At 42.4% G+C, this 22,428-nt stretch overlaps 2 protein-coding genes across 7 annotated transcripts; one reads left to right on the top strand and one right to left on the bottom strand.

Moving 5' to 3' along the window:
* Window positions 1-17: 17 nt before the first annotated feature.
* LOC117640631 lies at window positions 18-13,875 on the bottom strand. 5 transcript variants are annotated; one of them, XM_034377325.1, is made up of 16 exons: window positions 12,177-12,387; window positions 10,433-10,482; window positions 6,220-6,494; window positions 6,071-6,153; window positions 5,901-5,996; window positions 4,836-5,248; window positions 3,949-4,042; window positions 3,601-3,873; window positions 3,387-3,521; window positions 3,064-3,297; window positions 2,007-2,108; window positions 1,269-1,371; window positions 1,088-1,180; window positions 768-997; window positions 495-683; window positions 18-383 (listed from the first exon to the last, which is right to left on the bottom strand). In XM_034377325.1, exons 2-16 carry the CDS (start codon window positions 10,465-10,467, stop codon window positions 192-194), a joined length of 2,547 nt encoding a protein of 848 aa, XP_034233216.1. In that variant the 5' UTR covers window positions 10,468-10,482; window positions 12,177-12,387; the 3' UTR covers window positions 18-191. The 5 variants fall into 5 exon arrangements, with proteins under 5 accessions (XP_034233216.1, XP_034233217.1, XP_034233214.1 ...); XM_034377323.1 differs by lacking the exon at window positions 12,177-12,387 and adding an exon at window positions 13,744-13,875 and having other exon boundaries at window positions 192-383; XM_034377328.1 differs by having other exon boundaries at window positions 192-383; window positions 12,317-12,409.
* LOC117640627 (large proline-rich protein BAG6) lies at window positions 13,824-22,033 on the top strand. 2 transcript variants are annotated; one of them, XM_034377320.1, is made up of 17 exons: window positions 13,824-13,943; window positions 14,691-14,767; window positions 14,934-15,051; window positions 15,136-15,339; window positions 15,439-15,771; window positions 15,843-15,942; window positions 16,030-17,240; window positions 17,332-17,748; window positions 17,840-18,157; window positions 18,275-18,357; window positions 18,438-18,518; window positions 18,615-18,903; window positions 18,985-19,112; window positions 19,218-19,487; window positions 19,571-19,768; window positions 19,839-19,998; window positions 20,074-22,033. In XM_034377320.1, the coding sequence occupies exons 2-17, from the start codon at window positions 14,705-14,707 to the stop codon at window positions 20,274-20,276; spliced, it is 4,176 nt and encodes a 1,391-aa protein (XP_034233211.1). In that variant the 5' UTR covers window positions 13,824-13,943; window positions 14,691-14,704; the 3' UTR covers window positions 20,277-22,033. The 2 variants fall into 2 exon arrangements, with proteins under 2 accessions (XP_034233211.1, XP_034233210.1); XM_034377319.1 differs by lacking the exon at window positions 13,824-13,943 and adding an exon at window positions 13,969-14,361.
* The last annotated feature ends 395 nt before the right edge of the window (window positions 22,034-22,428 follow it).

Here is a 22,428-nt window from a genome sequence, read left to right on the forward strand (position 1 = left end):
AGGAAAGACAACAATCATTTGAAAGTAGTCACACATTTATTCATTGCTCTTGGACTCAACTTCATACAGCAATATGTACAGAAGATTCGTATCACTACATAAAATTGAAAATAAAAAAAAAAGTAACAAAATTTTAGACTTGGTATAGAATTAAAAGCTAGTTTAAAAACAGCTACTAAACAAAAGGCTAACTAATTTTCCTTTGGAGATGTATTTTCTTGTTTGGGTACGACCTCTGTAGTTGATGGCAAACTGTTGCTAGAAGTGTCTGCTACCTCCCTGTCTTCACTGGATGCTTTACCACCCTTCTTGTCAGAGTAGCGGAAACGATCATAGCGACCCGATTCATCATCATCATCACTGGACTTGTTTCCAGGCTCGACCTAAAAATAGATAATCATGTTAACTTGGATGTGCTAAGCACTATAAAAAAAGGTTTGGGGCACAAAAAACCAATTACAGCATAAGCTTGACACATTAAAAGATTTACATACCTCACGTAGGAGCTCGTCCAATCCTTTGTCAACATCTGCCCAAATTTTATCATCCAGATCCGCACTATCATTTGCTCCTTCATTCCCCGTACTGCTTCCAGGACCCTTATCTTGCTTATCCTCAGGTGCATTATCTTTCATAGGGGTCTTCTCAGTTTCACTTGACGAATTCTCAGCCTTTGTGTCCTTCTATAAGAAAACAAACAAGTTTAATAATAAACTGAACATGCTTCAAGAGCTAGTTCAAAGAATGGTAAATTAACTGAGCCTTACAGTGATCTCCTGAGCCTTGTTGCGTGCCTCCTGTTCAGCCTTGTCCCTGCGGTGAATCCTTTCTGCTTCTTTCCGCAAAGCTCTGTCATCCTTGTAGCGAACGTATCTTTGAAGATGGTTGCGAGTGCGGCAGTGATTAGCCAGAGCCACATCTTCCTCACCTGTCCTTGGAAGATAAATAGCACACAGCTCACAGTACATGACCTCAACTTTCTTCACATAATCAGCACCTGCAGGAGTCAACAAAAATTCATTAGAATTGAACAGACCCATTAAAATAAATAAGAAAATAAAGAGGACATAATGTCCAGATCACTAACCTAAATTGATTTGAGCTTTTTTCTTTTTTTCTCTTTTTTCACCATCTTTTCCTTCTGATTTGTCATCCATGGCTTCATCATCAGAATCAGACTCTGCAGAAGGCATAAAGAAACATTAATACTGAATATCACATAAAAATATACAAAAAGAGGAAAAGGAAGAAAATTTTGCATAGTTTACCATCTGCACTGCCTACACTGTCCAACACAAGTAAGCTGTCCATGTCCACTTCTTTCTCTGTGGGATGGTCCCGGTCACGGCCCCTCATAACTCGCTCCTCGATCTGCATAACAACAAAAGAACAAAATAAACATTAGTTAAAGGGCTTAAAGGTGGGCCGGGCAGCGTCCCCTTCACGCGTTGCAAGCCCCTGACGACAGTAAAAAGAGCAAACTGTTGTCCGGGACATGGGCGCGAAGCAACGCGTGCGCCGAGAGGCAATCTTGAAAAACACAACCAGTAAGCCATGCTTCGCTAGAAAAAGAACGCAAGATGATGCGACGGGCCTGACGGGCCACCACGCGGGGCTAGGGATTAAGCACACGCCGGGGCCAGACAGCAAATCGGCACAGCCGTTTTACTAAAAAAGAAAGTAGGGTGCCCTGCTACCTAATTGCACCTAAGATATTTTCAAATTAACGGGCAAGAGCCACCAGCGAGCAAAACTTCCGAAAGGACGGCTATATTAAAAAGTTAAAGAGGCCCGTCCATCGCGGAGCCACACCCAGGGTGCCCTGGCCGGGCACGGGCAGGCCGCGGACGATCACATTACACTAAAATAAAAGCAGATATCTCCCTATTATAACAAGGACAAGAATAATTGGCAAGAGTGCCACATTCCGATTTATAGGCAGTGAAAAACTACTGAACACGCTAGCATAAAGAAGCTCATGGGCAAAAAATAGCATCAAAACATACCTTAATGTGTTCCAGAGAGCAGATGTGGTTCTCAAACAGCATAGGACTTCTGAAGTTGATGCGGCAGATGACGCAGGTCGGCATTAAAAACTCCTTCATTTTCTGCAAAAGCACAAAAAGAGAAAAGGAATTAGAAAACTTAGGCTTTTTTACAGAGATAAAACAAAAAAAATGACATAATCCTTGTCACAAAGCAAATAAGCTCTTACAATTGCCTGTTGTTTTTTCTTATATTTAGGTTTCACCACCCCAGTCTTCTTATTATAGTAATAAACACTCCTAACACCAGCATTATTGAACACTCCTTTTTTGAAGTTACCCATATCAACAGAAGGACCTAAGCCAGAAAAATAAACTAATGGCTACCAAGCAGCAGACTCAACTGAGGTCTAGAGGTCCTCCTATCATCCCTCCAGAGTTCTCCAGCTGATAGCCTAGGTCCCTACAGCCAATCAGAGGCAAGCATCCTGGATTAAGAGCAAAGTGCTTTCAGAAAACCCTAATGTTGAGAAAGTAGTTCCAACTAAACTCAAACAAATTTAATTAGAAAATATAAGATCACATAGCAAAAAGAAATACTATGTTCAAAAAATCAAAAAATTGAGAAGATAAGGCAAACACCTTAGAGACAAGAAAATATTTATAAGAAAAAAACTCTTTGAAAATGGGCAAAATTTGAAGGGGCTACCAAGAGGCCAAGGAGCTAGAGACTTCATACTTGCAAAGAAACTGAGAGCAATAAGATTGATTAAAATAACAAGATAGATACTTTTAAAAAGATTGCAAATATTATTTTTTTAAATAAGAGACAAAGGAACCTCATTAAAAAAAGGATAGTGAAAGGGTCAAAAACACACAAATGGCAAAAGCCTAAACTATCAGATCTAGAAGGCAGTGACTGCCAAGTTTCCAAGAGATTATATTTAAAATTAAAATAAAAGATTAGTTTATAATGCAATCAGAAAAGACACAGTAGGGCAACTGAAAGGCCTAGAAGTTTTGTACCTAAGTTGACAAAGGGCATTGCTGTAACTGAGCTAAAGGGGTTGAAAATTACCTTGTGCATCTCTGATTCATTGTGCCGCGTCCGTTCTTGCCGATAATTGAGTTTACAAGTGTGACAGTAGTTGGTTCTGCCTGCTGCAACACCACGAAGTTCATCATTCTTCTCATCCAAGCGCTGTTGAATTCTCTGCTCAACTCTCATCCTCGCAAGGTTCTGCTTCAGCCGGAAGGATAGTTTACGCATTGCATTAACATGATGAAGGCCTCTTAAATGGTTCTGGTATTCCTGTAAAAGAAACAAAAGAAAATAATTGGTTAAATCTCAAGAAAGAAGAGCAGATAAGAGAGAAACAGTAGAAATATACAATGTATTACCTTAAAAGTGACACAACGTTCTTTACAATGAGGACACAATAACTTGATGAATTTGTAGCCTGGCTTGCCCGAAGACGTTTTGCGCACACCATCATCACTGACAGCACGAGACTCTGAATCATGTTTGATTGTCACCTGGAAAATATAAGAGATTGACAAACAATTAATTTACAAGCAACTGATGTATTCACCCACCAAAATAAAAATAACCAACCTGCATTTTTGGTTCCTTGTCACCATCAACATCCGCTTCCATCTCCTCCTCAACAGCTTCATCCACATTGTCATCTTCACCAGCTCCCTCCTCTTCTGTTTTGACTGTCGCAGTCCCTTCACCACCATCCTCAGCTGAAACCACTTTTTTCTTCACAACCACTTTGTTTACTATCTTGCGGACTACCTTTTTCCTGGTTGGTTCTTCGCTTTCCACATCTTCATCACACTCATCTCCAGTTTTGTGCTTCTCCTCAGAATCACTCACAGCATCCTTAGACAGAAACAACTGATAAAAATAGGATTTACATTAAAACATTTGACGGATGAATAATTAAAACTTACATACCTTGTCAGGTTCATCATCCCAATTTTCCAGGTCATCCTCGCTGTCCCCTTGCTCGGATTTTATACCATCTCTTCTCACAGACATGAGAGCAGCACTGCAAGACAGATCACATCGAACAATCTAAGTATATTATTCTAGCATGAAAATTTAATGAAAGAATACCCTAAAGCACCAAATCGCAAAATAAATGAAAAATAACAGCCAGAATATTCAAAACCACCTCCAAGAGAATTAATGTCAATCTCTCACCAAGAAGCAAAAGCTTCAGTAACTGTCAAGAGGACATTGACAAATTATTACTCATGCAGTGGAGAAGGGAAACACAAATAAGCAGGATTGAGATTGTTTACAAGAATTAGATAAATGACTCCAGCTAATAGCAGCTAATCCTCAGTCTACATACTACCACTGGAAGATGCACCATTAACAAAAGGTGGGACCGTCACCAAACTCCAAGGAAAAGTCTTCTTTGCCTTCTTGCAAAGTTCTGAGATTATCTTCATATGAGATAAGCTGAGTACTTTTTCAATAGTACACATTGCTTTTGTCAAAGTAAAATTTCTCACACAATTAAATTCATATCTCCAATTGAGGAGGGAACTAGCACTCAGCACTAAATTATGAGACTTCAATGGCTTTGCAATTTGACTTCGTTTCAAAACCTCACAATGATGGCATACTGCTGAGATATTAAGCCTGTCAAGGCAATTCACAATCTTCAGCAACCACCTGATGGATCCCAAACAAAATAATAAAGACGGTGCTACAAGCAGATCTCATATCATACACAAAAATGTATGCCGCATGATGCTGAATCCACTTTTAACACTTTGCTCTCTCTCTTCCCATCTCTTATCAAACTCCTCACAACATTAGCATACAATTACCTCCTCAATTTTATGCTCTTCAGCTTCTTGTAATAATCCTGACTTCTTCCAGTAAGTATACGCCTCTTGGCAGCATATGATTCAATCAAAGTTCTTTTGCGAGCAGCAAGGGAGGAGGATACTTCAGTAGGTCTCCTCGCAGGATAAGAACGGGCAACAATACCACGGCCTCGAACACCTCGATAACTTCCAACACCTCTTGTTGGAGCAGCTGGAGGAGGCATTGAAGAGCCAGATGGGTCACGGCTTCGTGGTGAATGGTAATCATCTCTCCTATCAGCAGAGGGCCTTCTATCTTCCCTGTACACTGGACGTCCTCGATCCTCATTGCTGTAGCCGCTTTTTTCAGAGCCATATTCGTAGCGACTTGAGCTGTACTCATAGCCACCTTCATGACTGCGCCGACTTGCTGCCTGTATGTTCAAACAATCCACAACTTCATTTTTAGTTAACATATAAGGATTCATCCATCGAATTGACAGTTTTCTGAATCTGTGGATATGAAGAATATAAAAAATTAGTTCAGGGAAAGATCCAATGTCTGGCTTTGCCAGGTATTAACAGGCATTGTTTTTTTTTTTTTTTCCAAAGACCCTCATCAAGACGGAAAAAATAATATGTGATTCCATTTGTTGTCAGCTGTTGTTCAAACCTTTGTTAGCAAACACTGCCATAGCTTGCAGAATTTATAGGCAGGAAACACAAACGCAGCAATTTCACCATTTGATTCAGAATAATGATTAACAAGGAGGACATGTCCAGTTGTAGGCTTGACACCACAGTGGTGAGATCTCTTCGTAAATTTTGTGCCGAAGAATGCGGAGTTGCTGTAGTTGTGTGGAATTGTCAGACCAACACAAACTTAAAGCACTCAAAAATGGGGGCATCTAATAATGGCATATTCAAAGATTGATCATCTTCTTCACATCAACTAAGCTTGTCTCTCCCCAGGGGCTCTACTGTTCTTGCCGTGAGCTTATCTTGGATCCCTACCCGATTTCGGCTCAAGGCCACTGTATGTATAGAAAAGAATGCACACCACAAGCACTAAACCACAAAACTTACAGGAGGTGGGTAGCCCTCGGTCCGGATGCGCTTCCTAGGTACTGGCTCTGGAGACCGGTGGTGTTCCCTTGAAGACGAGTAACTGGGAGGACCGTCCTGCACCGAAAAGCACAAATAAAAATAAGCCAAAATTGCAAACGGCCACGACCTACACAATCCACAACACTCACCCTCGGCGTGTACCGCCTGTTGTTGTAGTCTACCGTGCCGCCGCCCCGTGTCGAAGGGTACCGCGAGTCACTTGGGCGCGAGCCTTAAAGCACAACATTAGACACCTTGCCGAGGTCGGACAAAATTTGATGGAGGAGTTTGTTGTTACCTGCAGAAGGGTACCGGTCGTTCCTGTAGCCACCCTGATGACTGGACGAGTCCTGGTGACCGCGCCACTGCCCCACGCTGGACGATGGCATTCCACCACCGGGACCACTAGGACCGCCCCGACCCTGGTAGCCGCCCTGGTAGCCACGGCCTCGAGACATGCCGCGGGAAACCCATCCGCCCTCGGACGAACCGCGACCTCTTGGAGCGCCCCGGGGAGCGCCCCTCGGCGGGCCTGAGTAGCCGCCTCGACCCCTGGACATACCCGGAGGTCCACTGCAACAAAAAGAAGCAACGTTTGAAAAAAAATTAAGAAAAAAGTGAAGGGACTGAAGTGCTGCCGTCAATGCTACACAAATCCTTGTAACGTTCGTTGAAAGACCAATGCCTTGTTGAGCCGCATCTAATGGACAGAGAAAACCAGGACATTGTAACGATGCGTCCAATGCATAGCTTAAAGAAGACAAGGGCATTGTTGAAATGAGCCCAATGCATAGCTGAGAGAAGACAAGGGCATTGTTGCGGTTAGAGCCAAGCAGGAAAGACGAATGCATTGTTGCGGTTTAACCGATGCATTGTTATAGAAAGACTAACACGTCAACTGCCAGTAATGTTAGACCAAAAGGGCCGACGCGCAGCTTAGACCAAGAACCAGAGCGTGTTAATATTATTTGCACTATATTTTGTAACCGACTGGGGCGACCAAGTTAAGCAACCTCAGTCAAATTCAAAATTACATCTGTTTTTATGTCTAGCCGTTACTAACACTCTAAAATTAGGCACACTTATTCTCTAGCCTTATGCAGACTAAGAGGCCGATTTTACCAACGCTACACGAAAGGAACGCGTAGCTCAGGCACCACTAAATGCATAGCCCAAACACGACCAACGCATACCTGACTCAACCAATGCATAGCCGAAACATGGCCAATGCATAGGCTGAGCAAGACCAATGCATAGGCTGAGCAAGACAAATGCATAGCCGCGACGGCCAATGCAAGCCTAGGCAAGACCAATGCATTGCTTAAACCAACGCATACCTTAGACAAAACAAACGCAGTCTCGGCAAGACCAATGCATAGCCTAGACAAGACCAATGCATAGCCTAGACAAAACCAATGCATAGCCGAGGCAAGACCAATGCATAGCCGAGGCAAGACCAATGCATAGCCGAGGCAAGACCAATGCATAGCCGAGGCAAGACCAATGCATAGCCGAGGCAAGACCAATGCATAGCCGAGGCAAGACCAATGCATAGCCGAGGCAAGACCAATGCATAGGTGAAACACAGCAAATGCATAGCCCAGACGAACTGTCAACCTAGACAGCCACATGCAAACCTGTCGTTTACTAAGCACCACGTAGATAGATTAAAGCCCAACCAAGACCAAAACAAAAATATATATATATATTTAAAATTTCCAACGGCTAATAAACGTGTTAAAAAAAACCTGCTTCCTACGCCTTGCTTGAAAATTTTGACTGCCTAGCGGACGGCGATGGCCAAAACAAAATACGTCTGACAGCGCGTAGCTCCAGTCTACGTCCTTGGAATCGTTTTTAACGGCTTAGCTACGCAGAAAACTTTGTTCTAACACCACAAAAATGACAAACTTAAAAACATAACCAGAAATCAATTTAAAAAAAACATAATGTCTCAGGCCGGCTAGTTTTACACAGGTGCAACTTACCCCTCTCAACCTAAGATTACTTTTTCCCTTTACGTTCCATCTTTAGGCAATTAAATTGTTTGAAAAAGTCAGCTTGTAAACATCAATATCCATTGCAACAAAACCAGTTTAGGAAGACCGAATAAAGAAGACAACAAGTGCAGCGTTATAGCGCACGTTTGGTACTCAGCTGTAAACCAACACTAACCTAGTGGCCGGTATGCAAAATTAAGGGTTGCAAACTAGTAACAAAACAGACAAAACTCTAGTTATCCACATTAATTACGCACAGCACTAATATACCAACGAGGAAGTGAGCACTCTCCAAACCGGTGACGCAACTATTACGCCTCAAAATAATCTGGATTTAGCTAAAAACACCCCAAATCACATGTAAAAATTTGATAATTTCGGCTCTCACGCTACTTATACGCGAACTATTTAGCGACCTCTTAGAGAGTGACCCGACTATTGCGCGAGTCCAAACCCCGTCACTGTCACCTTTTTCTCTACTTACAATATGCGACAAAAACGGACAAGGTGAATCTAAAGTCAAGCCCAGACGAAATGTTTCCTCCTTCAAGAAACAATCAAGTAAGGATATCTTGCATTTAGACCCAGTCAACTATTTGTGTGAACGATCGAAACGAAATATTCCTACGAAAATTGGATTTTGATGGGACAACAATTTTGAAAGTAATTTTATGCACATATTATAAAACAGTCTCACAATAATATGATGTACTTACTGAAACATAGTATCTTTAAGTCCAACAAACTAGCCAAAACAATTCCGACAGGCAAAGTTTGAGGGCAATCAATCACAAACACAAAACAACACGAGATCGGACTGAGACTGCATGTCCGTACTCTGCGACGGGCAAGCGCTAACTGTCAGTGTCAATTCGGCTCGGCTTCGGCTCGGCGGGCGGCGCGGCTAGGCTCGGCTCAACTCGGCTCGGCAAGCACGGCTGCCCAGCCGGCAGGCAGGCAGGCAGGTGAGAATACAGGCGACTCGTCGCGCCCGAGTAGCCGGACAGACAAGCTGGCAGGCCAGCTTTGCGTTCGGTCCATCGTCGGCTTTGTTCACCAGCCGAAGCAACCCGACCGCTGTTCGACACGTCCCTCCGCCCCTTTTACTCCCTACATTCTCCCTTCCCCTTCTCCCCCACCCAATTAAAAGGATTTACGCTAACAAACACTGTTGTGGCCCAATTATTTCAAAACTAAAAGAGGAAAAAAAACACTATGGTGTTAATGCTGTACAGACTAGTACAAAAAAGCAGACCGTTAAGTGCAATGCATTTGCGCAACTGCATTGGTTTGCCGAAGCCTACGCATTGGTTTGGCGAAGCCTATGCATTGGTTTGGTAAAGCCTATGCATTGGTTTGGTGAGGCCTCTGCATTGGTTTGACAAAGCCTATGCATTAGTTCACCAATACCTATGCATTGGCTCAGCAAAACCTAGGCATTGGCTCAACAATACCTATGCATTGGCTCAACAATACCTATGCATTGGCTCAACAATGCCTATGCATTGGCTCAGCAAAGCCAATGCGTTGGCTCAGCGAAGCCGATGCGTTGGCTCGGCAAAGCCGATGCGTTGGCCGATGCGTTGGCTCAACAACGCCTATGCATTGGTTGCTTAAACGGATTGGTTATCAAGACTAGTACTTTAAAGCAATGCATTGATGCCAAAAAATAAATTAAATTAATCATACCATAGCGAAAACACACCAATAGAGACTGACAAAAAAAATCTTGTATATTGATGAATGTTATTTTAAACATAACACTATTTCTGTGACACTAAAGAATTGTTTACGTTCGTTATAGTAATCCAATGTTTTAATTGCAACTATAAACTTAACTGTTTCAGAGACCAAAGGTGAAAATAGTCACTTTGTTTTTTTTATTAAGAATAAAATTACAAGGAAAGCCCAAGCACGTTGCTGACCGAGTGCATTTGCCAAAAGGCATTGCTGCTGCGTTGTGCCAAACAGGTTAATACATAGCAATGACCGCGCCGATGCATTGCGATGACTACGCCGATGCATTGCGATGACCAGGCCAATGCATTGCAATGACCAGGCCAATGCATTGCAATGACCAGGCCAATGCATTGCAATGACCAGGCCAACGCATTGCAATAACCAGGCCAATGCATTGCGATGACCACGCCAATGCATTGCGATGACCAGGCCAATGCATTGCGATGACCAGGCCAATGCATTGCGAAGAGCAGGCCAATGCATTGCGAAGAGCAGGCCAATGCATTGCAATGAGCAGGCCAATGCATTGCAATGAGCAGGCCAATGCATTGCAAGGACTAGGCCAATGCATTGCCTAGACAGGCCGATGTATTGCAACGACCGGGCCCGGGCCAATGCATTGCGATGACCAAGTCAATGCATTGCAAGGTCCGGGCCAATGCATTGCAAGGTCCGGGCCAATGCATTGAGGTGACTCTACCAATGCATCGCCCTTGAATAAAAACTTTTAGTATTGCTTGATATTTAAGCCGTGATGCGTTCTGATCTTACCTTGGCTTGTAGTAGGACGTAGTTGTGTAGCTCATTTTGAAATAGTTAGCCTGCGGACAAAGGAAAACAAATTTTGTAGACAGAAAAAAAATAGCGGGGACAAACAAATTAAGCGGACAAAGCCCAGGTAGACACGAGCGCTCCAAGACAGATGCCAGGCAGCAAAGAGGGTTTTTCCCGTTACCACTGCTCACGTTGCTGGCATTTTCCAAAGACCCTTGCCAGGAGCGCCAACTGCTGATGTTAACATTAACTGCGTTTAAGTAAAGTACTAAACTGAATACGTACATCAGTTGCTACTTTAAAACGAGAATATACTAGCCCGTGCGTAGACAAACGTTACCTGCGCATACGCATGGCCACCGGAGTACAGAAGTAATCCGGTGCATAGCCAAACTTCACCAATGTGCTAAAAATGCACAGACACACAACCTTACATTGCAAAGATTTAAGAACATAGCCAAGCATTGCTAAAGCAACAAATATTTGACGCCATGTATAAAAAACGTCACGAATGCATTGGCAATTAAAGCCAATGCATAGGCTAACAGTGTTAGATTGTTGCAAAAGTCTAACCATCAAAACCCATATTAAAAGCTAGTATGTTGACAAGAAATAATTTAACCTATGCATAGGCAAAAGTTACCAACGCTTGACAAGAAATAATTTAACCCATGCGTAGGCAAAAGTTACCAATGCATAGGCTACCAATGGATTGTTAGAGAGCTGACAATAACAGCCAATGCATAGGCTGATAATGCTAGATTGTTGGCAGAGACCCAACAATTAAAGTCTATAACAAAAACTAACATTAACGTAGCGGTTTAGCGTAGGCAAAGTCACCAAAGCGCTCAATAGGCTAATGTTAGCAACGAGCCGACAACCGAAGCCAGTACCAAATCTGGAGTTGTGAAGTTAAGAAATATGCTATTCTATGCGTAGGAAAACGTCGCCAAGCCGTCTACAATTAAAGCCAATGCATAGGCTGAGGCAAATCATTTGCATACGGCCATTTGCTCAGCGCACTGGGCTACTTGCTCTTTTGCTTGCTTGAATTGTATGCGTCTGTCTTGCCACATGACTGAACCCATGTTAAAATTATTCTGGCATTGTGAAACGAGAAAGACCCTAGCCTATGCATAGGCGAACGTTACCAAAGCGTTGACAATTGCTAAATTTTGCAAAGCAAGCAATCGGTGCCAATGCATCAGACAATGTCAAGAGGTGATCATATCAAGGTGCAAACGCAGCACACGGGCAAACAACCTGTGCCAATGCATAGAAAAACAAAGAGAAAGCAGTGTGAATAAAACCTAGGCATAGGCAAAAGTCGCCGGTAAAACAGCGCGGGCAAACGTTCTTTGATTGCAAAAAATGGAGGGCATGCATAGACCGTCTGATAAATCTAATTTTCACTGACCTTTCGGGAGAAAACAAAAACGTTATATTGAGTAATAACCGTATAAAACATTTGAAAAATAACATAGTATTGGTTGAAAAAGAAAGCAAGGATTTTGATAGAATTTTTTGCGTATAAGCAGCTTTAAAGTAAAGCTTGGAAAACCATAACCTCAAACTTACTTTCCGTGGGAACAAAACTTTACACTAAGCTGCACATTGTCTAACAATAAAAGCTTAACGCTAGTCTACCTTCTCTTTTAATTTTAGTTATTGTAATAATAATCGAACATACCAGTAAAAGTGTACAGACCGGCGTAGAATTTAGGTAATAAACCTGTCTCACCAATCATAAACCTGACTAGGGCTTAGCGTTATGCCATCCAATATTCAAAACACATAAGCTGTAAGTAGTGCAGAGTATACAGGTAAATATCCTGAAACTACCACTTGTTTTTAAGCTTGGATGGCTTTTAGGCTTCTTACTTTAACAAGCAAATTACGTGCGGCTTGCGGCGAAACAAGACCACCGGGCAGACCGGGCACCGAGACCAACAAAAGACTGACGGGACGGACTCGGACTACCGGAAATAGTAGTTAAGATCCGGTTCTACTTTTTAAAAAAAAATAAAAACTTGTTTTTAAAAGCCTTTTAGAGAAAAGCTCTTGAAATCCCAAACCAAGCCTTTGCTATAGGCACAAAACTGCCATTATACTGTAAGACCGGTTTCATAAATACTACAGGAAAAGGCAAAAGTAAACACCAGGGTAACAGAGTTGCTAAGCTACCACAAAAGATTGTTTGTTTACAGCAACAATGCTACACTGCATCCTAGTGACAATGTATCAATCTTTACATAACTCAATAGAAATGGAATATACAGAGCTTTGCACTGATACTGCTAGTATAAATTTTCCCCACATTGGCTAATGTGCTGCATTCACAAAAGATAGCTTGACTATGGAGTGCCTTCTAAAGCAGTAGAATTTACTATATACAATAAAAATGGAACTAGCCTATTACATTTTTAAAAATAAGGCAGACAACCAATGTGTTGTGCTTTCCAAATGAAGTTGTTTGACCAACGCGTTCATCTGCAATGTAGATGTTCTAGCAACGCGTTGCTTCACAGTACATTCATTTTAGCAACGCGTTCCTTTGTGGTTCTTTTGATTAAACAACATGTATCTTTGCATTTGTTTCTTATAACAATGCGTTCTTCTCCAATACTTTTGTTTTGACAACGCGTTCCTTTCTAATATTCTTGTATTAGCAACGCGTTCCTCTCCAATACATTTGAATTAGCAACGCGTTCCTCTCTAAGACTTTTGAATTAGCAACGCATTCCTTCAAAGAAACTTATTAGATAATATGGTTTGATAAATCATTAATGAAAGAACAATTCTATTTAAAAGATAATTGAAGTGTAAAATTTGCAAAACTAGTTACTTTAAAAATAAAAGAAGAAATGTGGGATTTCTTGGTAACTTGGAACACTAAACGCCAATAGTTTGACATTTAGAACCTGACATCAATGATTGACATGGCATGACATCAAACACATTGGCCAAACAGCTGAAACAGGCTTAAAATCAAGGATAATTAAGTTAGCCTATCACAAAAATAAAATGGCTGATAGGACCAACATTACGGTGCATGTAGAGCTTCCATCATAAATTCCATTGAAAAGTCCAGAAGTGAAGTTAAAATTAACAAACCACCTTACTTTTAAGGCAAAACGTCAACATTTCATGCAGTACTCGCCCTTGTGTGCTTGGTGATGCAGGAGGGACCTCCCAGGGTAAAATAGTTTGCAACCACCAATAACCTCTAGTTTTTCGAACTACCTCCTGCCAGAACGAGGAGTATGCTCCTCGCTATACAATAAAACGAACGGTTCACCGCAAATTACCTGGCTGGCAGTGTACAATAGAGAAAATCCCAGCAGCAAAAGCGATGCTCAGCGTTGTCCAGGTTCTCGCGTCCTCCCTAGTACAGTACAACTTGGAAGCGGCAGTGAGAGTGGCCAACAGGAAGGTTGAACTGCAGCTAAAAGCTGTCGAACTGCCGTTGCTTCGATTCCCAAGACATTCTAAAATCCATCTTCCGACAGTAAGGGCATACGAAATTAACTTTCAGTGACTTATCAACGCACTGCAAGCGCTGGTGCGACAGTAGTGGGAACCGGCGCGGTAGCCAGGCTTTGGCACACCTGGACGTCCTGGAAGTGCTCAAGAAGCTCTTTCGACGCATTTGTTTTGTAGAGGTATCTTGGCTAGTTGCATAGTCCCCAAAAATCTTATTTGTCTATTTGTGTATATCTTGTGTTACGTTAACGAAGATGATTACGTCGAACTGACTTGTGTGTGTCAATGTAATACTTTCCAATATACTTGAAGTCACTCATTGGACCACCTCAGTGTATGATTCCGAGAGTTGATTTAGAGTGCCTGTCGTGCTGGTGACGACATCCATACCCTGGGAGGGTGCTCCACTCCTAGGATTAGACTTCGGTTTGGTGCATTGCGAGGTAAATTAATGAGATCCTCCGCCTGGTTATTGTTAATTGAACGTCCTAACCTCTATGGTGCTGATGTGTGCTGTTTGAAGGCCTTTCAGAACCAATGATATTTTTACTCAATGACATGCCATTTGTCTAACACTTAGACAATCTCTCATTCACAAGTTAAAGTTTGCTTTCTGCAAGTATTATCAGTTGGTTCAATAGAAAGAATATGGCCAATCAACCCTGTACTGAATATTTAAATAGCCCCCTAGACAGTTCATAGCGAAGGTCTATATTCAAATTTTCTATCAACCATTGTTGTATTGTGTACCTTATTTAGGTCTTTGTTTCAGGTCCATATTTCAAGATGATTGACCTCACAGTGAAGACGTTGGATTCACGCAATCATGCATTTTCCATGCCAGATGATGTAAGTATTTTTTGGTATTATTATTCAGCTAGAAGTATATAATGCCAATCCATCGCTGATTGCATTTGCTTTTGACATTGTCATTCAGTAACTGTTGTATACTTTGGAGCAATCTTACTATTTTTGTACAAAGATATCAACTAAGGTTTCTTGATTTTCTTCCCAGGCCTCGGTACAGCAGCTCAAAGCTAAAATAGAGGAAACTATGAACATTCCAGCCAGCAGGCAACGCCTCATTTTCCATGGCAGAGTAATGCAAGATGACAAGCGGTTATCAGAATATGGTACGCCTTTAAATAGTAAAATTCAATCTTACTTACGGGTTGGTGTCTATGAATTAACTTGTGAATTTATATTCAATTGAGCAGAGGTCCATGGCATGGTAATACACTTAGTGAAGTCGCAGCCACCTCAGCCTGGTGCAAGACAGGGGTCCAACAGCAATGCTAGTGGTTCCAATAATACTAATGCATCTGATGGCTCTGGGAGGCAGGGAGGCCCTCGCTATTTTGGGCGTGTTGATGGTGGCACCATGTTTGGATCTGTTGTTATTCCTGTTCTTGGAGACCCAGGTATGAATAATTGAATTTTCCATGACACACCAACGTTCTGTCAATCTTCATTTGCGTTAGGTCTTTATAGTTTCATGATTTTGCTTTAATTTCTTCCAGAGGATGGACGCCATAGAGCTTCAAGACTGATTTTAAATGCATATCATATGATTGACCGTGCTACAGAAGTTCTGGACAATTATGAAAGTTCAGTTTCAAGATCTGATTCTTCCACTGCCTCTGTCACGACGACACCATACAACAGCTCTAGGGATTCGAGTGGTAGCCACAGTCCTACAACAGATCCTACTCAGCTAAGGACAGGTGCTCCATCTGGCGCTAGTTCTCAACCATCCACATCTAGTAGTGTGGAAGGAGGAGATTCAGAAATGGAGACAGACAGTACCCCTGCCACTCCCCATATCACAGTGAGCAATGCAGACCAAGCAACAGGTAATTTGATGTGATCCTCCTCGTCTCTTAACTATGTCTGCACTTTTTATTAAATGCTTCTTGTTTTTAAGGTTCCTCAACTGCCTCTTCAAACACCACAAGTGGCACAGGCACTGGCACAGCTACTCCAGATGGGACCAGCCAGAACTCAAGTCAACCAAGGCACAGCGGGTATGTGGCAAAAGTTATATTCTGTTAATATTTGTGATTTTAAAAAATTGCTATCTTTCATTCATCGATTTTAATTATTTTTTCCAGGACACCTACTGCAGCTAATATGGCTGAATTATTGTCTCAATTAAGAGAAGTGCAAGCTCGCGTGAATCCTCTGTTAATTCGCTATCATAATTTATTCACCAATGATCCTCCCACTACCAATGCTCGACAGTTGGCTAGAAGGCAGAAGTTGTCACAGGCTGTGCCAGAAGTTCTTCATTTACTCTCACATGCATACCATGCTGTCAGTGACCTAACTACTTACTGGGACAGGCCTCCCCCTCGCCAGATGCGACCTCTTCAGGCTCCAGCTATCCAGCAACTAGTGCAGCTTACTGAAGGGATGAATCCGTGGGGCGTCAATATTCCCGGTGCAGCATTATTTGCCCAGCAAAGCCAGCCAGCTACATCGAACGCCTCAGCCACAACTGGTCCAGGTGCCACAAGGCCATCGACAGTAGGTGCAGCTGCCGCGGCGGCTGCAGGGGCGCCTGCAAGAGAGACTGGTGCGGCTGCATTCTTTGCCGCTAGTGCTGCTGCTGCCGAGGCCGCCGCTAATGCTGCTGTAGCGGCTCGTGCTGCTGCCTCAGCAGCTGCCACAGCAGCTGCAGCGCCTGGAAGCACTTCCACTGCGGCAGCGGCATCACCAGGAGCTGCTGCTCAATCGGGTGTGCCTGAAATGACGTACATGACAACAACCTTCCCTGCTGAGGGTGGTGAGGCCACAACCACTTTCTCCACCAGGCCAGCAACCAACTTCGAAGCAGCTCCAGGAACAAACAACTCTTCTGCGGCCCCAGGTGCAGCAGGTGCAGCCAACCGAACCCCAGTTGTCACTGCATCCATTGATTTATCTGGCCGTAATCCTGGTTTGACTGCTGCTCTGAATGTCGCCTACGCCATTGCAAACCGATTTGCTGCACACCAAGTAGGACATCCTCCTCATCAGCAACAACCACAGCAGCAGTCGCAGCAACCAAATCAGCCACAACAACCTCAGCAGTCAGCGCAACAACAGCAGGCAGCACCTGACCAACCCCAACAACCACCTCAACAACCTCCCCTTCAACCTCCACTACATGGTCAAGCAAGGGCAGGAATCGTTCATTTACCAGTTGGGATGATTGATGCCAATGTTGAATTTTTTATGGAAGTTGGTCCAAGCACCATTACCATCGACTCAGTTGAGGCTAGTGTTGTCACCAGCAACAACTTTACTCCTGGTACAAATGGTGCCCCCACTGATGGCAATCGTAAGTATCTTCTACTTTATTTATTTATTATTGTTCATTATCCAAGCATTTGTTCTGAAATGATTGAATGTATTCATCTCTTCTGCTTCAGCACTCAACGTTAATTTTCCCTGGGGAGGCCCACATCCTCAAGAGTTCCTGCACGGCGTTGTCCAGGCTCTGAATCGCTTCATGACTCCGGGTGCACCAGGTGCACCAGGGACTCCAGGGTCGCCAAGCGCCAACCCCAACCTGCGGCGCCGCGGCAGCGCTCCGGAGAGCACCCCGAACCCCAACTTGAGGCGGCGTGGCAGTGCGCCCGAGACGGAGGGCTTGGACAGCGCTCAGTCTCAAGCCAGCAGTGCCTCAGCCTCGGCAGGCAATGCTGGCAATGCTGCTGGGAATGGAACAGCTGCAGGGCAAACCAGTCAGGCGCGAGGCTACACCGCCACACACCCGACCACCTCGACCCAGACCCGCTCCACCGCGCGTCCCCACGTCCACCACATTGCTGCTACCCAATTCCCTGGTAGGGAAGGCGCTTGTCTGCAGCCAACTGTCGTAATTATGTTCTTTTTATTTCACTAGTTAATTATTGTGCTTGTTTTTTTTTTCTCTAGGGTACTCTGTTGCTTATCCCATGGACCCATTCTTGCCATGTCACTCCCACTTCTTTGCTCCATGGCGCCGCTCAAGACCCAGTGGCAATACTGGCACATCAACAACTGCTAACAGTGCAACCCAAACAAGCACCAATTCTCAAAGTGGCACCCAAGCCACAGCGCCCACTCCACAGCCTAACTCGGGAAGACCTGCCAGCACTAGCACTGCCTCACCTGCTGCCAGTGGGCCTGCAGCCTCTGCCACATCAGCATCCACCTCAACCCAAGGCTCACCTGGAGCTTCCTTCTTGAACTTCATTCAGTCCCTGTTTGGAAGTAAGTCACTGCAGCATATTTGAGACTAATGCCAGGCATGGTGGGTAAAATTCTGTGCCTTGTTTTTATGTTAAAAAAATAAATTTTGTTCCTAATTTTTTTTGTTTTAATTTATAGGAGACATGCCAGCTGGAAATGATGCTTTGACCAGTGTGATAGAGTCTTTAGTTACTGCAAGCAATCAGGGAGACCAAGCTGAGGTAATTGCTGTCAGTTTAATCACTCATTTACTATAATCAAGTCTGTTCCCCTTAATTATCCTATCAATCTTTTCTGTCAGGTGCCAATCATTAATTGGATGTTCCCTGGAGCCAATGAACAAGCAGGTGAATCTCTTCTTGCTGATTTAAGGCTTGCAGTGGTAAGTTTTTAATTTTTTTAATTTTATTTTTTAAATTTGTCAAGATTGTTAGTACTAAAATTTTAGGTGTGCTCACTGACTTAATTTAAAATGCAGGTTCGCAGTGTGACTGTGTCAGATTTGGCTGCCTTAATTGATAGTAATTGGGATGCTGTAAATCATATACGCACAGATTTACGCCAGTTTGTTATAGAGCGTTTGTGTCAAGGTACTTTAACTCAAGAGAGTTTTGCACAAGGAGTTAACCAAATGTTGGAAGAACTGAGACCCTACTTCAACATCATACTTGAGGGGGAAGTTCGTGAAGATGTTGATCCTGTTGCTACTTTGTACCGTTACCATCAGACTTTCCTCCCTATATTTTTCAAATTAATTTTGGATGATGGTAAGTAAACACTTACAGCAATCTTTTTCATGTTTCATACTTTCCATCTTGTTTTTTACTATTTTGTCCTAATTTTTGCAGATCGTGCCCCTAATTTTGGACGCAATCTTCATGCCTTGGTTCATAAGTATTTGGGTCGCCTATGGGCTATTGTTAAATATTGTTGTGCAAATAATGAAGCTGTAGAGGCTGTGTTTACTGCTTGCATGGTGAGTGTAACTTTTTTTGTGTTTTTGAACGCGACAATTCTCTTAAATTTTAGCTTTTGAGGTTTAAGTCAGACTAAATTTAATACATTAATTATCACTTTGCAGAACCGAATGTCTGAAGAAGGTTCATTGTCTACATGGACAGCAAGAGCGTATCTTGGACAGTTACGCCTTTATACTGACAGTATAAGTGTACCATTTCAAGAGATTGAGAAGTACATTGTCTATCGCGGTGGTGCAAATGGAGCTCAGGACAGGACTGTTCCAGTTCCTTCAACTTCTGAGTCTTCCAGCTCGTCAGAAAGTGCAAAATCTGAGGAGCCAAATTCAATGTCTGAAGTATTATCAAGTTCGGTACTTCAGGGAAATATTGAGGTAATTCATTCAAAAGTTAGCTTTTCTGTTTTGAATCATTTTTACAACCATTTTAACTTATTCTAAATTGTGTTTGTGTGTAGCCTATGGATATGGATCCCCAATCTCCACCTCTTGCAACAACATCTGCTGTTGCATCTTCGGACATCCCATGTCATAGTTCAGAAGAATCTGCCCCTGTAGCGCCATCAGGAGAGGCATCATCCGGAGACATAGGAGAATTAGCATCACAGTCTTTACCTGTACCTGCACCTGAGGCCTGGCACAGAATCCTTCCTCCGGTAAGATTCACTTGATGTAGTTTCTGTGTTTCTGGTTTCCTCTCCTAAAATACTTCTTTGTATAAACTAGGAATGGGTTCCCATCATCGCCAGAGATGCAACTCGCCAGCAGCGTAGACCAAATTCACAAGCACCCCTTAGTGATGCATACTTAGCTGGAATGCCCCCAAAGCGCCGCAAAGTTGTCACAGCCGACAAGCCACAAGGATCACTCAGTGAAGTAATTGCTGGTAAGTGAGCTGTTTGGAGTTAGGAGTACTACTGATTCTGTCACTATGTACCTTATTGTCATTTATGTTCCACAGCAAACATGGAATCTGCTATCCAATCGTCAGGAGTGTCAACAGCAGGATTATCACTTGTTCAAGAAGAAGCAGGTAGTGATCCACGATTACGTGAAGCATATCGTGAACAATTACGAGCAACAGTTAGGGCGAACCTTGCCAACAATCCTGACTTTTCTGCTGAACGCTTTCCAAATGCTGCCCAGTACTTTGGCAAATCATGATGGTCTGATTTGTTCAAACCAGAGCTCTAGGTAGGAAATCACATCTTGCTATTGGGTTAGATAGTTAAAATTGTTTTCTGAGCTTTTTTTTTTTTTGTTTGTTTTCCATATATGCTGGAAAGGTTTGTTGTCTTGCTACACAACCTAAGCTCAGGCATTGTAGCATTGGTGCAATTGATTATGTGCTCTTATCGAAGTGCTATTCTGCACTCCCATCTTATATGTGATAGTTATGTGATGGTATTAGTATCAGAGTTTGTTTTTGGACCACTATTTCATGCATCTGTACATTAATTTTACCTTCAGCTTAACACTGATGTGAGGTGAAGTTCAACTGCTTTCACACTTAGTACAAATGTTGTTTCCACATGTTCAAGGAGAGGGATAGTTCTGCATTTCGCATAGGGTCCCTTTTCAACAATTAAAACAAAAAAAAAAAACTAATTAGAAACTCCAGTCAGGTGCTTCTTACTTATAAGTCTTTTTTTGGGTGTATTTTTGTGTGTTCATACATTTTATATGGATTATGGTGCTACCTGTAGCATTATCTCTTTTGACTGTTAAATGCTTTATTCCTCGCATACTGCTTTCTGATGATTGAGGAAACTGACAAGCATTCTTATGCTTGAGATGGGGTTTAACGCCTATACCTTAATTTCTTTTGTGTTTTCCCTCATTTATTTGCTAAGTTATTAATGATTTGCTCTTTACCATGCGCTGGAGATAGTGTTGTTATTTGTTTCTCCTTTCTCCACTATAGTTGGTCTTCAGTTATTTCATGGCTACTGCATTCTGTTCGGTACCTAGTCCTTACTCAAATCACGTTCCTTGTATAAACAGTCATTGGAAGCTGACATGAAACAATTTGAAATCATGTGTTATTTGAGAATAATTGTGTACATATTGAACAAAATAGTTTTTCTGTACTTTCTTATGGTTGATGACTGATGTCTTTTCAGGACCCAATGTTTGACACAGGCTTTTCTTTAACAAATGATGTGTATTTCATCTTACTTATTAATGCGGGAATGTCATCTCGGAAAACCTAGAGCCTAACTTTGTAAGAATTGTTAAGAATTACTGTCAAAAGTAGCCTAGACTTTTACAGATGCCATCTTTGTCCTTCTTATGGATGGGTCTTGTGATTTAAGTTGTTTTGATGTGATAGCGTGTTTTCACATTGGCTATCAGAAACATTTGTACAGGGTGTCTTTTGTTAGAAAAAGTGTCACAACAGTTGAAAATATTAAATATTTTCTATCTTCCCTCCAAGTTAGACTCCTGCTGAGAAAGACACAACTTTTTAAAGTAATTTAAATCAAAATCTGTGAGAAAAGTAGTATGTTTGGAAGTGAAATTGATGTGTGATTATTATACACCTTTTGGTTCGAAAGAAAATGATTGTAATTAAGTTTATTGTAAAATTTGGTCTGTTCTAACCACACATCCTGCAAAGTTCATCATTATTTTATTATGTTGTTTAAACTCTGATAGCCTATTTAAATGTCAGACTGAATCATTTGTTCTAGTTCTGCCTTACAGAACAATTTCTATATTCAAATCAGATACCCATGTGAACATTCTAACTTTCTGTTCTGAAGCTGTTGATTTTGTGAGTTGTGCCCATCAGTACATTTCCATCTTTTACTTTAATAAGGATTCTCAAGAATAAAGATGAAGAATGGATATTGTACATTTGTATAACTAGTGGTATTTGTGTTTGCATAAAAGAGTTTTAAATACAATTAATCTTCATATTTTTGCTGTGATTCATATGTAGATTCTGCTTGTTGAAGTAATTCCCCCTCTCCCAAAGGAGAAGTGTTTTGCACCCAGCACGCCTCTAAACAAAGGTGCCGTGAAGGTAGGCCACTCATTCATCACGTCGCAGCGCGGTGTTAGGAAATAAGAGACATCCGGGCTGCCTCTCCGAGAAGTAGCGGCTGCTCGAATAGGAGACATGGGTTCGACTCCCAGGCGTGACCGCAGTTCAGCAAGGGAAGGACTGGTCGCGAAACGATCAGCAACATGTACAGCCACATGCTGACAGACTAGTCAAACTAGCGACACTGCCCCTGCGAGGGAACGGCAGCAAAGTCGAGCCTAACTTTTTGGATATGTTTGTGTTCTGTTCTGATCTTATGGTTCACTC

This window comes from Thrips palmi, unplaced genomic scaffold (assembly GCF_012932325.1).
Source record: "Thrips palmi isolate BJ-2018 unplaced genomic scaffold, TpBJ-2018v1 HiC_scaffold_12, whole genome shotgun sequence".
Taxonomy (NCBI): domain Eukaryota; kingdom Metazoa; phylum Arthropoda; class Insecta; order Thysanoptera; family Thripidae; genus Thrips; species Thrips palmi.